The sequence below is a fragment of the Geospiza fortis genome, unplaced genomic scaffold (genome assembly GCF_000277835.1).
Source record: "Geospiza fortis unplaced genomic scaffold, GeoFor_1.0 scaffold190, whole genome shotgun sequence".
In the NCBI taxonomy this organism is placed as follows: Eukaryota; Metazoa; Chordata; class Aves; order Passeriformes; family Thraupidae; genus Geospiza; species Geospiza fortis.
Window position 1 is genome coordinate 6,039,644 of NW_005054328.1, and position 15,908 is coordinate 6,055,551.

Consider the following 15,908-nt stretch of genomic DNA (forward strand, 5'->3'; position numbering starts at 1 on the left):
CGGGCTCGGGCCGGGAGGGACCCTCGCTGAAGTGAATGTAAGCCGGTTAAGGCCGGCGTGCTTGGCCAGCATGTCCGGCGAGCTGACCCAAAGTGTCCTCAAGAGAATAATCCGCCAGGTGGGCCTGGAGTGCGCTGCCCAGGGACAAAGCCTCTCGGAAACCTTGGTGGCCTTCATGGTGAGCGCGACAGGAGGCGTTGTGGGGCTGGCAGCAGCTGAGGCTGGCAGGGGTGACCTGAACTTGGAAATATCTTGGTTTCCCTTTGCCTGCAGTGAGGTATTTTAAAGGGGCACTCAGCCCCAGTATTGGGTCCTAAAAACCTGGAAAAGCATTTTATTCCCCTGAAACCTTATGGGAATATAATGCTCCAAGAAGGCTGCAGGTCCTGAGTCCTGCAAACTCTCTGAACTGCAACTCGGAGCTTTCTTCTGCAGGCAGATAAACTATTGTTTTCTTTCAGAAGTGAAAAAGAGAAGTTTTACCAAGTTTTAATAACGTTTCTTCACACTCTTATAAATGAACCTGTGATGCATAGGTGAATGTTTAATGCAGCAGCTATATTTATTCTTCGATGTTCACCTCCTCCCTCTCTTGTGATGGATAATTTTGTTTCTCTGCTCAGACAGGGCCAGGTACTATAAATGGGCTGAATATTTGAAGGAATTGGCTTAGATCCCATTTAAAGTGAAAATTTAATGGAATCAGTCTCAGTATTGTCCTTGGTAGACAACTTTAAGTATCCTAAAAGCATTTTACATTTTGGCATCTCTTAGGAGACACAGCACTGCTGCAGAATATAGTCCGGATGCGCCTGCAAAGCTGTGTCTGAAGAAAGATGGGCTAGATTCTTTTTTTATTGATGATCAGCTCTTGATAAACTTGTATATAAATGTAAATGCTTCATAGCAGTACTGTTAATATGCTATTTTTTTCCCCTAAAGGTGACACTGCAGCTTTAGAAAAAAGATTGGACTCAAAAGCAGTATTAATCAATTAAGCAGGAAAATTTTAGTGAGTAAAAAATTTGTACAAGTGGCTGGCAAGACACCTAGCATGAACACCAATTGCAAACATGCACTTATTTTCCTGCATGTAGAACACTATGGGTTTTTTTATTCAAATGGTAAATGTCTATATCAATGCATATAGCACCAACGTAGAAGTTTATAAACAACCATGATGGATTTTCAAAAAACGTTACTTAAGAAAATATTTTTCCAAGTAAATTTTAAAGGAGCTATATTTAAATATTTGTATCACAAATTAAAAAATGAAGGCAAGATGTGAAATGAAGTAATTTTGTTTCATTATCAAAGACTGAAATGGATAAAAAATAGTAAAGAAATATTGAATGCATCTGAGATATTTCAGAAAATAAAAAGTGAATTGCAAAGATGATATTTTGTGACATAAATTAATATCTTTCTTTTGGCAATCTCTAGGTGAAAGCTGTTGTGTTAGATCCAAGAAATGATTTTAATATGGATCGAACCCTTACAGAAAACGATATGCAGGATCTTATCCAGGTAATTCTGACATGATGTTGAGAGTCACTACTTATCTAAGACTATAGCATTATTTGCTACCTGTTCCTGTTAACTAAAATTACACTAATTCTTTCAAAATTTGAGTGCTGCTTTATTCTCATGGCTCTGTAGCTAAAGACTGGACTATTTTTCCATAAATAAATGCCTTAGAAAAGCTTTATATGGAGAAAATGGTAGTGAGGGGGCTCTACAGCTGTTGTGAACCCTTTAGTAGATCACTGTCAGTTCAGATGTTTCCCCAGAAATGAGAAAGAACTCACTTCTCTGACTTTCTTTTTAGCTCTGTGTTACCAGACTGCTTGACACAACAAACCCATCCCTAAGCACAATTAAGATGCAAGTTTACTTTGATATGAACTATGCAAACCGAGGTAATTTCAAATATGTTTTCATAGAAGTTGATGCTGAGTTTATAATTTAAGAATAGTAATTACTGTTAAATGAATCCTGTCAGTAAACAAAATAAAATCCCAGGAGAAATTTACTGTACAGGAGTCTGATGTTTCAGTATGGGTATAGTAGGGAAAAGTGTACATTAGATTTGAGAGTACACTCTTCTCATGCTGTCTGAGAGATTTACTGAATATAATGTATTAGGTTGCTTGAGGACACTTACACTTTCAGTGGTTAGCTGCCTTCAGCAAGAAAAGCTTGCACCTGCACCTGTGTATCTGAAGGCACTCAGAACTCAGTATTTTATCAATATCCCTAACTGGGAGATTTAAGTAATCTTGAACAATCAGTTACAGCTTTAGCTGAGTACGTTTTTTTCTCATCAGTAGTAATTTCACATGGTCTAAGAATGAGAATTTGAAAATAAAATGAGATAGGGAAAATGCCTTTGCTGTAAATGTAATTCCTGATCTCAAAGGGACAGTGGAGGCTGGCTAGGAAATACAAGACATGGAACAAGCATAGACGTGAAAAAAACATTTCTCTGTGGGGAGATAATGAAAATGTTTTCCTGTTAGCATGGATTAAAACCAAAAATGAGCAACATGGGGAGCTGCTCCTAAATCCTCTGAACTCTATAAGCTCAGTAACTCCAGCAAGTTTTTGAGACCCTGAGTAGTATTCGAACTTGAGCATGTAACTTCAGGTGTCTTTGAAATATGTGTGTGTGTAAGTTAGGTCCTCCTACAGTCAGAGGAGTTCACAGAGCCAGAGACTTGCTGTCTAGTCTGGCCTGAACAGTTCTCAGGACTCTACTGACAGATGTTAATCATGCTAATTAACATCCCATTAATGTTTAACTCTGCTGGTTTTAATTCTAATGATGTGGCACTACGAACATCTCTTTCATGTACCCGTGTTTCAGAAACCTTAAGTTGATGCTCTGAGTGTGGAAATGAATTACACCCTCTGTATAAGGCAAATTTCAAAGGATTTAGATAGCTAAATCTATCTTTTTAAGTGTCCTTCTTTCCTAGATGAATTACTGAGTGAGCAGGAGCGTGTTCTGGAAGGAAAACTGGCTCCTGTAGTTAGAACCATCATTGAGAGTGGTCCACATACGCAAGAAGAAATGGAGAATGTATATCAAAAGATTGTTGCCTGTGTGCTGCTGAGATCTGGCCTGGGATCCCCAACAGATATTGAGGCTGTCAGGGAGGTAACAGGTCAGTAAACTCCCAGCTGTGAAATTGGGCTTTTCTTCTTGAAAAAATAAAATTTCACTTCCTCTTCACTGATATTTAGATACAAATGGGGTAAACTGTGATGAATGCTTGCTATCCAAACTGTTACTGCTCAGCCGTGAAGTGTAAATTTCCCATAGATTTCCTACCTGTTGCATTTGTTTAGGAGAGGCTATTTTTTTCTTATTTAATGATTTTCTTTTCTGTTCCCTCACATTGAGGGTTCTCTCCCACATTGTAATGCTTATAGCTGCCTTGCAGAGTATATTCCCCCAGACAGAAATGATTACTTTCATCTCACTCAGTAAGAAGGACAAAGAACAACAGCTGAAAGATCTTGCCATGCTAGTGACAGGAATTCGTTTGTACAACAAGCAGTGCCAGAAAGGAGGAAGCTGCATTGATGACTGTAAGTAAACAACTGCATTTGATCTGGGTATTACCAATTCATTCTTACTGGACTTCTTCATTGGAGCTGCTCCAATAATTTCCCATCTTAGGGAGGCATGTTATTGTTATTAGTATTTTACAAATTAGGAAACCGAGAATTGAAAATTGTGCAGATACTCTCAGGAAGCCCATGTCAGTTGTAGCAACGGAGTTGCATTTACCATAAAGCAAGTTTTCTCACATTCTTTGACTTGACTGTGGTATTTCCACACCTGTAATTGTAAGTATTTGCAACAACCTGACTAGTGAGATAGGGTGATTTAATCTGGTTTGCAAGTATTTGGAAATGCATGAATATAAGAACAAAATGTAGAAATCAAAATTTAATTGGAAGGCCATTATGCTCAAATATTGCACTTTAACTGTGTGATAATGATTTCATGAATTCTTTTTATACATATTTTATTGCATGTGAGTAGTGCCAGGCATCCTGAGCGAAGCTATTCCCTCGGCTACAAGGACTCTGGATGAGCATCTGAACTCCTGCCAGCTGCTGGCCCACCGCTACACAGCCCTGCTGGAGGCCATGCAACAGGACCCCCAGAGGTTCTCCCACCTTAGGTTTCTTAAATTAAAAGAAGCACTGTTCAATGTGAGACAGTACGAAGCCTTCCTTTGCATCCTTCAGGTGAGGTGTTGTATCCTGTGGACTTTTAATGCAGGTGGAATGTCTTCGAGTTACCTACTTGCACAGGACAGAAATATAAGAAAAATATTTGGAAATAAATGAAATAAAATAAAATACATCTTTAGATAATTGTTTAGCTTTGGAAATACCTTTAAAATCATTGAGTCCAACCATTAACCTATTAGCCTGGCACTGCCAAGTCCACCATTAAACAGTTCTTTGCATACTAATTCTCTGCCCCAGAAGGCATGAGAGAAAAAAATCTCCTTGATCAATACATAAATCATCTCAGTTTTAGTCTGCAGACAGCCCCAAAATATATGGAGTCATCAAAGTCTTTGAAGAATACAATTTAAATTCTTACTTTGTTACTGAAGAGCTTTTAATTTGTCTTTTGAGAAACTGCAGTTTTTTATTAGTCTTTCCTGTATAAGGCATTGAAAAAAAGTATTTTTTTCTTTCTGTTCTCTTCATTGGGAAAATCCAGAGGATTTCCTATAAAAATTGAAAGTTTATGTGTGACTGAAGTGCCTGAACACCTGAACATTTAAGGAAAAATGTATTCTGTGGATAGCTAGAGTACATTTTGTTCCCTAAAACAATTGTTCTGAAAATAGTTGAATGAAGAGGCCCAGGTAAATACTTATTACTAAATACTTGATTTTTGGAGTGTGATACATTTTGCCTGTTGTTCTCTTTCCAGTCTAATGCAATTACAAGTGCTCAAGAAGTTGAATCGTTGGATGTTCAGTTTGAAGCAGCAATGATGTTATTGAAAAACACAGTGCAGGATAGGACTTCCATAGAGTCCAGAGAAGTTTTTGTAAGTATTATGACTAGGAAACCCATTACTTCTTCAGTAGAAAACATTATTAAAGTAAGATACTTTGCAGGTGTGTGTTTGAGTAGTTTATGTTTAGCAAGAGGCTATAAATTTTCTCTCTATTACAATATCAAAAATCTGTGATTTTTGAAGGGGCAGCTAAAAGACTTGCTCTTAAGGTAAAAAAAGGTAAGGTACCAAAAGGGAGCAAAGGAATTAAATGGTATTTTACTGTGTCTTGAGTTGTCATTATTTGTAGATTTCCTTTTTTGTATGTTTATATATTCTTTCTTTTGTGTGTGTATATATTCATTGCAGAAACTGTAAGAACATAATGATTGCAGAAAACAGCACAACAGAGTATGATTCTTTTAAAGTTCCCTCACACAACAATCCCTGTAATTACAGTATGAGTCATTGATACAATTTTTCTGAAGAAACTGGGTTGCTGTGATGGGTGTCAGCCTCTTTTCCCCTCCCAATAGCTTCTGAACCTGTGGACAAGTTTCAGTCACATTTGTCAGAGTGAAAAGATCTCAAAATATGTCATTTTCTGTAAATTTTATGGAGGAAAAATAAGAGCAACTAGAGACACACAATTAGATTCTTACCAAGATCAGGTCTGAAATGAGGTTTGTGTGCTCTTTGGCCAGTGAGCAGTCACTGAAAGATTGTTATTCTGTACTGTTGCACCCTTGGTTGGGAGCTACAGGACATGGGAAGGAGGTATTAGGGGGAAAAGGAATGAGTTCTGTGAACTACAGGTATTATGAGGGAGGCTGCTTAATGAGCCTGTGAAAACCTGGGAATATTATGCTGGCATGTTATAAAGGAAACAGGAGAGAAATATGCTAGAAACCAGCTTCATTTAAATTTGCTTTTCTTGTAAGAACTCGTTATTTTGTGTGATTTGATTATCATTCCAATTCCTTGTGGTTGGCTGCTGCACCAGCATGCAGTTTCATACATGTTTTAGGTTATTTTTTAACATTCTAAGCTAACTGTTAGAAAGCAAAATAAAGCCTACTGCAGAGGAAGAGGAAGATCATGACCCCCACCTACTCAGAGTATTTTTTACACTTCACATAAGAGCATCCAAGCTGGAAACTCATGGGAACAGCACTTTAACTGAATGATCCAAACTTCAATTTATGTATGCTTTTGATTTTATAAACCAGATGTTCTCGTTTGGAGGACATTTTCCCCTTTTGTCAAGCTACTCAAAGCAGTTTTTCCTCTTCTGCATCTTTGTGGGGCTTGAGTGACTGATATATCTTACCCTTTTCCCTAAAAGCTGTCTATTGTTGTTTGCTGCCTTCCTGGAATTTTTTTCTCTTCTGGTTGGTTAGTTGTTTTGACTTCTCTGCTGAAGAGAAAATATATAATGCCTTTCGATTTCAGATCCTTTTCAGCTAGAGATTTTTTTATTAACATACTATTTAAATAATTTTTCTTGTCTTTGGCTTGTTGCTGACAAGCTGGATCCTCTACAAAGGTAGAGAAACAGGGCATTCTGTCTTTTAAAAAGCATAGGATAAGGTCTATATTTGTAGCAAACACTTGTTTTAGGAAAAATAGTACATTTCATTAATATTCTTTGTTTATTCTATTAAGAATGTTGTTGATCTTCCTTTAGTTTCTTCCATTTTTGTAACCATAACACTTCCACAGCATTAGCAATGCTGATGAATTTCAGAGCTGGCTCTGTTGGCTGCTCTTATGATAATGTTGTTAGCATGCATAAAATGTGTGGTTAAGTGTGCGTTTCAGATTGGTTGAATCTCTTGCTGTAAATGCTCTCTGTGTGCTTGGGTGTAACAAGGCACATTTTATGTCACCGTCATTGAAAACAGCATTTAAACTTAAAGCTTATAGGCTGCTACTTTACATGCCTACACCTGTATGCCAACAGCATGTCAGTGCTGGGAAGGGCAGTCTCCAGTTTTGCCTTGAACCCTGGACCACTCTGGAGAGGCCTGCATCCCTTCCATTTGAGACACATGATGGGCTGGGTACCAACTCACTCTGGAAGCAGGGCAGACAAAATAACAAAACCTGGTAGTTTGTATAGAGGTGTGATTTTACCTACTTTGGTAATTAATCAGGTGTGTTCCTTCTGGTCCTTAGTCCTGTACACCATATTTTCAGTTATAAAACTGTATTGTCAGTGAAGTGCTAAATTCAAAGCATGGTCACAGAGTACATTTGTTTGAGAAAGGTTCTGAAGTAAAATATAGAAAAGTACAACTCTTGCCTGCGGGTTGACATGCTGGATATACTTGCTTTAGGCATATGTGATGGAAACTCCTCTTACAGTGTCCCTGGAATTTCTGGTTGCTGAAGGCCTTGGAGATCAGGTCTGCTTTGTTCATAGCTGAGATTGTTGTGCGCAGTGCTTGGGTTACACTGTAGACATAAAACAAATCTGTATTTCAGATAATTTTCTTTATGTTCCAGCCTCTGTTTATGGAACTTTCTAAGCTTTGGACCGGCTTTCAGGATGAAATGCTACTGCTAAGCTTCCTCACAAATATGGCTGACAATCTGCAACAATTCTTGGAAATCCAGTCACAGCTTTTTCCAGAGGAAATGCTAACATCTCTTCTGGAAGGAGTGACTGTGAAAAGTGATGAGGAAAGAATAAAAGAAACCATGGGTATGGAAAGTTGAAACTTTTTGATTTTCCTTAATTTTCCAAGATTTTGTAGTTTGAATTTTCTTTACAATAGGTGCTTTACAGAAGGTGTGCTATATTGATTTTTTTATACTCAGAATTTGCACAGTAAATTAAAATGAGCCTTGTAGGGTATAGATTTACATTTTCATGTAGTATAGCTTGTGATTCTGTTTTCACATATAAAATTAAAATAAAGCTTCTAGATACAAGGATGCCTTACAAAAATTTCAGAATGATCAGAGAATATTTATATTTTTTTAAAAAAATTTTGAAGTGTATTAATGTCTTTTTATACATTTCAGAACTTTGGAAATTGAAGGGTAGGGTATAAACAAAATGATTTAACAGGGCTTTGGTTACCAGAAGGGATTGTTTATAAGATGGTATCCCCAGGAACCAAGTTTTATGCCAGGGTGTTTGTAATGTATGTGTGGGTGAAAACAAAATCAAATATTAAACTATTATCTTCCTGTTGTTGTCCCATGTTTTCAAAGAAAACTAATGCTACTAAAGAAGGTTCTCGCAGGACTGATTTTCAGTAGGTTTGCTTTCAAGGCAGGGCGAAATTCTGGCTTCTGAGATCTGGGCACTGCAGGTCATCCTGTCAACCAGAGTAATCTGGTCATCCTGTAATATCATTAGCTTTTAGACATCTGATATTTTAATATTGAAGTCCTTCCTTTGTTTTATCTTTTCTTAGAAACCAGAGTGAATGTTTCTGATTTCACGAACCAAGAATGGCTTTTTCCAGAGACTACTGATAACTTTGATCAGTTGCTGATCCAGTACCATGGTTTCTGTGCACATGCAATTGGTGTGAAAGGTATCACCGTACCAGGTATGCTTTGTGGTTAGATATTTTCCATACAATATATTTACACAAGGATTGGGAAAAATGTAAAGGCATTCTGAATGCATCCTCTTATGTCAAAGCTGGAATACTGTTTTTCTACGTTTGCAATTTTCACCCCAGGTAACTTATTTCCCTTGTTAAAGTATCTTTTTAAAAATACACAAATAAACTGCCCTTAGTAGAAGGCAGGATGGCTTTAAGAGGAGCAGGGGCAGAAACAAGATGTTATGGATAAATGTTTCTTCCTGCTCTATGTGTGTCTGTATAACCTACACTGCAACTGAATAGAGGTTTGGTTACTGTTGTTAATGTGCTGTAATGCAGGCATAGGGAAATGGCAATTCCTTCTGTTTTGTGCATCCATATGTGTAAACATAGCCATTCATGCCTACCTCATATGTATTTTAAATAGTCATGACAAAGTACTAAAAATCTTTCCTGAAAAGAATGCAAAAGTGCACTTGATTAAGTCAACTAATGGTAGGAATTTTTGGTCTCTCTAGGCTCATCTGTCTTGAAAGTTAGTCTTATTTCAACTATCCTAGTTCATGTTTCCCATCTTCCTGTCCTTTCTAGAACCTGTCCATACAGATTTTTTTAAAACCTATGGGAGTTTGGGAGGAAAATATGGCCGTTTACTAGTCAGTATTAAAGAACAGATATTTTTATGGCAATGTAATTTACTTACACTTAGTATTGCACATGAGAACAGCTGTCCATAGTTGGATTGAAGGTCTCTCTAGGCCTGTATCTGATTACTGCACATGGACGGTCATGAACACTTTAAAATTATGAGAATTCAAGTCAGAGTGATCTTTCCTTAATTATATCCTTTCAACCCTAGCAGTTAGTGGTTATGGGATTTCCTCTGATTAATGTTGAGTCTGTAACCTTCTGTTGAATAATCCTTCAAAGAGGTTTTAATTTATCTAATTGATTTTGGAATCCATCTAGAGTTTGTCATAGGATGTTCTTATTCTGAAGAGCCCCACAATTATAATTATACATGCTATGAAAAGGTACCTCTTTTTGAGATGATTTTGAGCTCTGGCTTGATAATTTCAACAAAGACTTGATAGTCCTTCTGTTAGGAAAATTACTAAATAGTAATTTTATATTGCACACAATTCATGGTTTTATAACCCCCATCATATTATTTCTTTTTTCTTTTTAATGCTGAGGAGGCTTTCTTCTTTAACCCCTCCTTCTATGAAAGGTATCACAAGCCTTTGATCACCCCTAGCTCCCTTTTACTTGTTCTGTTGTGTTGGAACAAAATGTATTATTACAAATATTATTACAAGTTGTTATAATATTGGTTTTCTTCTCTTCCTGTGTTTGCATACTAATAATTCCTTTTTTGACTGAGTGTGTTCAAGGTCTGTGATGATTCTGGTCTTTCCTGGGCAATGACATCTGAAGCCCAACCTGCCACTGTCCTTGAAATCAGTTTGTGTTTTCCTGTATAAGTTATTTGGCCTTTATTGACACTTTATTTTCTCTCTTAATTTGTTGTGTGGCTTCCCATCTACTTTATCTGCTTCTTCAGTTCATGTCAGTGTTATGCCCTTTGGTATAAATGCACTACTGATCTGCAATCAGATATTTGCTGAAGATTTTAGGGGAAACATTTGAGGGTAAAGACTGGTTTCTTATGCCTTTGCTATATGTGTTTTATCTGTTGTTTTTCTGAGACATGCACCTAAGGCATGCTGGATGTGGACTGATCAAAAGCAGTTTTACTGACCTAACGAAATAGAGTTTTCTGTATTTTAAAAAAGCTTGCTTTTAAGGGTTTATACTGAGTTCAGAAATGAAGGAAGTGAAACTAACTTGAGGCAAATACAGAATCTTGATTACAAATGTCTTTTGTATTGGATATCATACTCTTCACTATTTTATTTTGTGGGGCTTATTTTGAGTTAGTTTTTCTTCTCATTTTTAGGAAATCCTGCTATTGGAATTTTGAAGCACAAGGAGAAATACTATGTATTCAGTTCAAAAGAAGATGCATACATTTTTGCTGAAGATCCAGATAAGTTCATTCAATTGAATATAGAAAAAGCAAAAAAATATGCAGAGCTAATTCAACTGCTTGAGCTCCATCATCAGTTTGAATACCTTGTTCCACATACACAGGTACACACTGCCCATGCCTCTTGCTAAACAGCTACTGGGTCACTGGTTGGTCTGTCCTTTCTAAAAGAGAACAGATGATACCTATCTTTAGGAAAATAGTAAAATCCTCTGCCTGTCTGAAGGTCCATCTTTTCTAGGTCTTCAGAGTGTTGAAGAAATGTTTCTACTTAGTGTCATTCTCACCTTATCTATTCATAGGAGAATATGTAAATCCAAAGTACTCTGGCAGTGATAAAAGCTGCTAGTCCATAGCCTAGGCAGCCTTGTGTCTGATGTTTCTTTTCCTCATTGTTGCAAAAGTAGCTTAAAGGACCAGTAAATAAATGCAACAGAAGATATGTCAGATATCACGTTAAGTGGAGCTTTAGCTCAGCAGTCCATCCATGTGTGCTGGATGAGGGTGTAGTTGTATCTGGGGACAGGAGTTATGGAACATATTAAAAAATAAAAGGAGAGTCACCAATAATGAATGTGATAGTATTATTCTGGGAAATTCAAAGACTTGGTTTGGATTTATAGGCAACATTCTCTGTGATCCACTTGTGAATTTTAGATCCCTAGCAGTGGAAAGAATGTAGTCTTGAACTGGCCCTTGGTTTGAAACGTAGTTTATATTCCAGCTATAGCAGAGATGTGTGCACTTCTCCCAGTTATGATTTGTGATTTTTAGTCCATTCATGAAGACAAACTGGGGTGCCTGCATCATAAAATACTGGTGATGGGACCCATTTTTTCTAAAATCCAACAATTAAGCACTCACTAGGTAGACAGGAGCCTACAACTCAGCTGTGGCCTCTGTCTCAAAGGTTTTTTGTCAGAAATTAAATCCACCAGGTGCTTAATGTTTTCCTTTTAGTGGGGGCATGGGGAACAAAAATGTTGTTGAATGTAAAAATCATTATCCACTTGTGGTTTGCAGGTCTCTATTTGCTTTTAAAAAGTACTATACCCATATGCTATTTCTGTGTATTCTTCTCAATGCCTTGCTTGGCTTTGGTTGTTTCTTTTCATCCAGGCCAGAAAGGCAAGCAAAGGTTCGATGAAACCACCCCTAAAACGTGAGAGTGGTACTCAAACTGATACTCATATCTTGCCTCCAACTATTGTGAGATCCTATGAATGGAATGAATGGGAACTGAGAAGAAAAGCTATAAAATTGGTTTGTACTGTTATCAGATTTTCATTGTTGGATATAACAAATTTATAATAAATTATTCTTAATTTTTGCTCCTTGAAACATAAATCTAACCTTTTATTCAAAGACATATACTTCATTACAACTGGTCCAATTTTTTTTTTCTAGATATTCTCTTTCCTTATTTTAGACTTCTCTCACTTCTTACATATTTTTCTCTGTTTTTTGAGCAGTGCTTCCACTTCTATACCTATTAATTTCAAATTTTTCAGTTGCCTTCTTTATGTAATAAGAGTTTGTTGTTTTGAATTTAATTGCATTAGATATTAAGGTTGTTCTACATTCAAATAAATTTATTTAGTTGAAGATACTACTATATAATTTCTTTGTGAGAAAAAGCCAAAGCAAATGTTAGTCATACTATCAGGATTTTCTGATGGATTGGAAATCACAGTCTGTCCATAGAAGGTTGACCACATATGTACATAAAAACTTTTAAATTAACAGTAAATATGTCAGAAGCTTCTTTCTAGGGTTTGCCAGCACATGTAGTTGTCAAGGTATAACACCCGATTTTCAGAATTCAATCAAAATCAACAACTTGTGAGTACAGGGAATATTGCAGTTAACAATATCAACTGAACATATAATACTAAAGGTTTGTTTTTCTTCTGTGAGCAGATGCACTGTGGAGGTCTGTGGCCTACTGGGCAGCCTATTTCCTTTCTGTTTTCCTTTTCGTCATTAAATCTCTAACATTATGAAAGGAAACCAAAATTTTGGACTGAGGAGTCTTGCCACTGTTGCTAGCTCATAAAGGATTCTAAGAAATAGTTGTTACTGAGGTATATAAAGAAGCCAATTAGGTTTACAAGAAGCCTAATTAAAAGCCTCTTTTGCTTCTGTAAAGGACAAAAGTACATAAATAAACATAAGATGTGGTCAGTGGCTCTTCAGCATAAGCCAAAGTGGATATTTTCCAATATCTGGTCATGAAGACCATTCACAAACAAATTTGTAGCTCATTAGTTCAAAATATTTAGAGAAAGTACTTTTAAAGTACTAAGGGTGTTCTAGCCTCAGCTGTCCAAATGTGAGATTAGTGATATGGAGCTGAAAGAAAAATCCCAGATGCATGCAAAAGTGCTTTGACTATGCTAATTTGTAATATAGATATGATAAAACATTTAATAACAAAGTGATAAAATAACAGAAATAGTTTACCAGTGCATCAATGAATTTGATACTTCAGGAAAACATCAGACATATTTGTGAGTTTTGTTAGAGGATGAGCTCACATGCCTTTGGTGTTTTTTGTGTTGTTCATACCTAGCCAAAAAACTTGAAGTGGTATGAAATATTAAATTATTACTTTGTTAAAACCTATATGCTGTTAGAAGTAAAATTTTTAGCTCACATTTGTTTCTCTGTGCAAGCATAATTCCTTGTAATAGCATACATTCCATCATTAAAACCCTCGGAAAAAAAACAAAACAAAACTTAATATATTGTCTTTCGTTCCTTGTAATAGCATACATTTCATCATTAAAACCCTCGGAAAAAAAACCAAACCAAAACAAAACTTAATATATTGTCTTTCTTCCCATGGCATCTTCTCTATAAGTTCCTTATTGTTCTTTGCTGGATTCTGCTTGATGACTCTGCATATAAGATTCAGTTGTAGATTAAGGTACCAAAATGTGCCTACATTTAGGTGCTTCACCTTCCATTCCAGCAGAGAGGGACGTCAGTAGTGGAGGCTGGAGAATATTTTAACTTGCCCTGATACAACATTTAGGACATTTGTCCAGCTGTATCACTCTCCAGCTTCCACTGACTCCAGTCTTCACTGACTGGACTGCACTCCAGGGACTTCCTCACTTACTTGGAGGGGCCTGAATTCCAGCATGAGACTGTATTTTATGTGTTTTGAGGACAACATTATACCATAATTTACAGTGTTTTACATTATTGCTGACACAGAAGGCTCAGTGGAATAAGGAACATTTTTTTGTTTTAAGTGCTGGCATTGGAATATCAACATTTTGTGAGAAGTAGTTTTGTTGTTGTATCTATGGCAATTTCTGTGAGTAACCAGCTTTGATCATAAATTGCCCTAACTTTTACCCCTTGTCCAGGGGCTAGTGAGCAATGCGGTATAAAAAGGCATTTTTTCACTTTTATCTGGTAATTTGTGACACCACCCTCTAAACCTCATCACATTTGGCAGAAACCAAAGACTGGAAGCACTTGCCATGAAAACATTTTATTCTAACAAAACAAAGGTGAAGCATTTAGCAAAATTTGAAGGACAATGACCAATGGTATGAAAATATTAAGAGACTAGTTTAAAATTTTGTGGGGTACCTAAAGTGCTGTTCACACATCCTGTTAGATGAGGATTTACCAAGTCACAGTCACAACTGTATATTGACAGGAGGGTAAGGAGGGCCATGATCCAGGTTTGTGAAGCCCATGGATGTAAAATAGACAAACACTCCTGAGTATACACTGGTGCTAAAATGTTCAAACAAAATTTTGCTTAATCTGATTCTTTTTGTGTCTTTAGGCCAACTTGCGCCGCATGTTAACTCATTCCATGCAGACTGATCTCAGCCACATGAGAAGGGAGAACTGCACCCAAGTGTACCTGCCAAAAGATGCTGGCACCCAGACTAAGCGTGACAACTCAAGCAATGTACCCAAACCCCAGATTTTCTTGAAAGGTCTCCGAGGAGGATCATCTCCCACTACTCGTATGGTTGCAGTAGACTTAACAAGACCACTGGATGAAACTTAAGTGAAAATGAGAAACCTGAAGCTGCATCTTGAATGTGTATATAAAAATCCCTGAATATATGTGAATTTAGACACTAAAGATTTTGCTGTGTCTGTTGATTACAGGAACAGTTGGTCTGTTTTGTTTATCTTATCTGTAGGGACTGCTGACTGGCATTAAATGACAGAAGTGATAAGCCTGAAGCACAGATTTTAAATAGCAGTTTAGAATCAAGATGTTCCCAAGGACTTTCACTTCCAACATTTAAATATGTAGCATTCTGGGATTTTACTGAAGTTTTAATGCAACAATTTGCTTGTTGAAATACTGTCTTTAAGTGAAAAAACTTACCCTAGGAGAGTCACTCAAATGTAACAGCTCCAGCCTTAGAGCAGAATTGTCAAGAAGGCAAAACCAACAAAATGAAACCAGTCTGGGTCTTTGGGCCTGTCTGCTTGTGCTGGCATTAACCCAACCCAATGAGTGCAGACCAAGGCTGGGAGGTTGAGAAGAGGGCTTCTGTCTTGGGTGGTTCTGGCACCTTTTTAGGTCTCTAGCAATTTCTTGGCTAAACAGTGTACTGGTGAGCACACTGCAAACCATAGGAACTTGACTTCAGGGGACCTTTTTGAAAGCTGTTTTGCTTGTGTTTGAAAAACTAAAGCACAACAGAGAAAAAGTTTTTAGCTTTATGTCACTGTGGCAAAGAATTATGTGCCAGGTCTGATCAATGCAACTGCAGATGGTATTTCTGTTTGTGAAAACACAAATTATTTGAGCTTCAGGATGAAACATCTTCTCAAATGGAAATGGGGTACTTTAAAACTGAGATTTTTTTGATGACAATAAAGACTTCCTCAAGCTGCTGTCTGCACAATGTCCAGGTGCACAACTGTGATTGCAAAGGGCATGCTAAGGTTTCTAAATATCTTTTTTTTGTGTGTGCATTGTGATGCAGTGTGGTTTCCTGGCTCGTAGCTAGACAAGATTGTGACAATGAAGATTCAAGCTGCTGAGTGATTTTTCTGTGGCATTGTGCAGGATAGCACTCTCTTGTTGTTTTCCAGGGTATTTGGTTTCACTTTTAAAAGTTTCTCAACAGGGACTAATCCCCAAAGCATTATTTTAAAAAATCAAAGGAGTGTGAGGGGAGCACTAAGAAAGAACTTTGCTAAATTGTTTTTGACTACATGATTTTCTCTGTTGGGAAAATAAACTAAGCAGCAGCAGCTAGATGTG

The 15,908-nt window shown here is 37.0% G+C and overlaps 1 protein-coding gene across 1 annotated transcript; it reads left to right on the plus strand.

The window, feature by feature from the left end:
- The first annotated feature begins 70 nt into the window (after window positions 1-70).
- CFAP206 (cilia and flagella associated protein 206) lies at window positions 71-15,065 on the plus strand. The gene is made up of 12 exons (XM_005421185.2): window positions 71-178; window positions 1,444-1,527; window positions 1,829-1,919; window positions 2,979-3,167; window positions 3,436-3,594; window positions 4,055-4,263; window positions 4,967-5,086; window positions 7,544-7,742; window positions 8,464-8,601; window positions 10,562-10,755; window positions 11,771-11,914; window positions 14,460-15,065. Exons 1-12 carry the CDS (start codon window positions 71-73, stop codon window positions 14,688-14,690), a joined length of 1,866 nt encoding a protein of 621 aa, XP_005421242.1. The 3' UTR covers window positions 14,691-15,065.
- The last annotated feature ends 843 nt before the right edge of the window (window positions 15,066-15,908 follow it).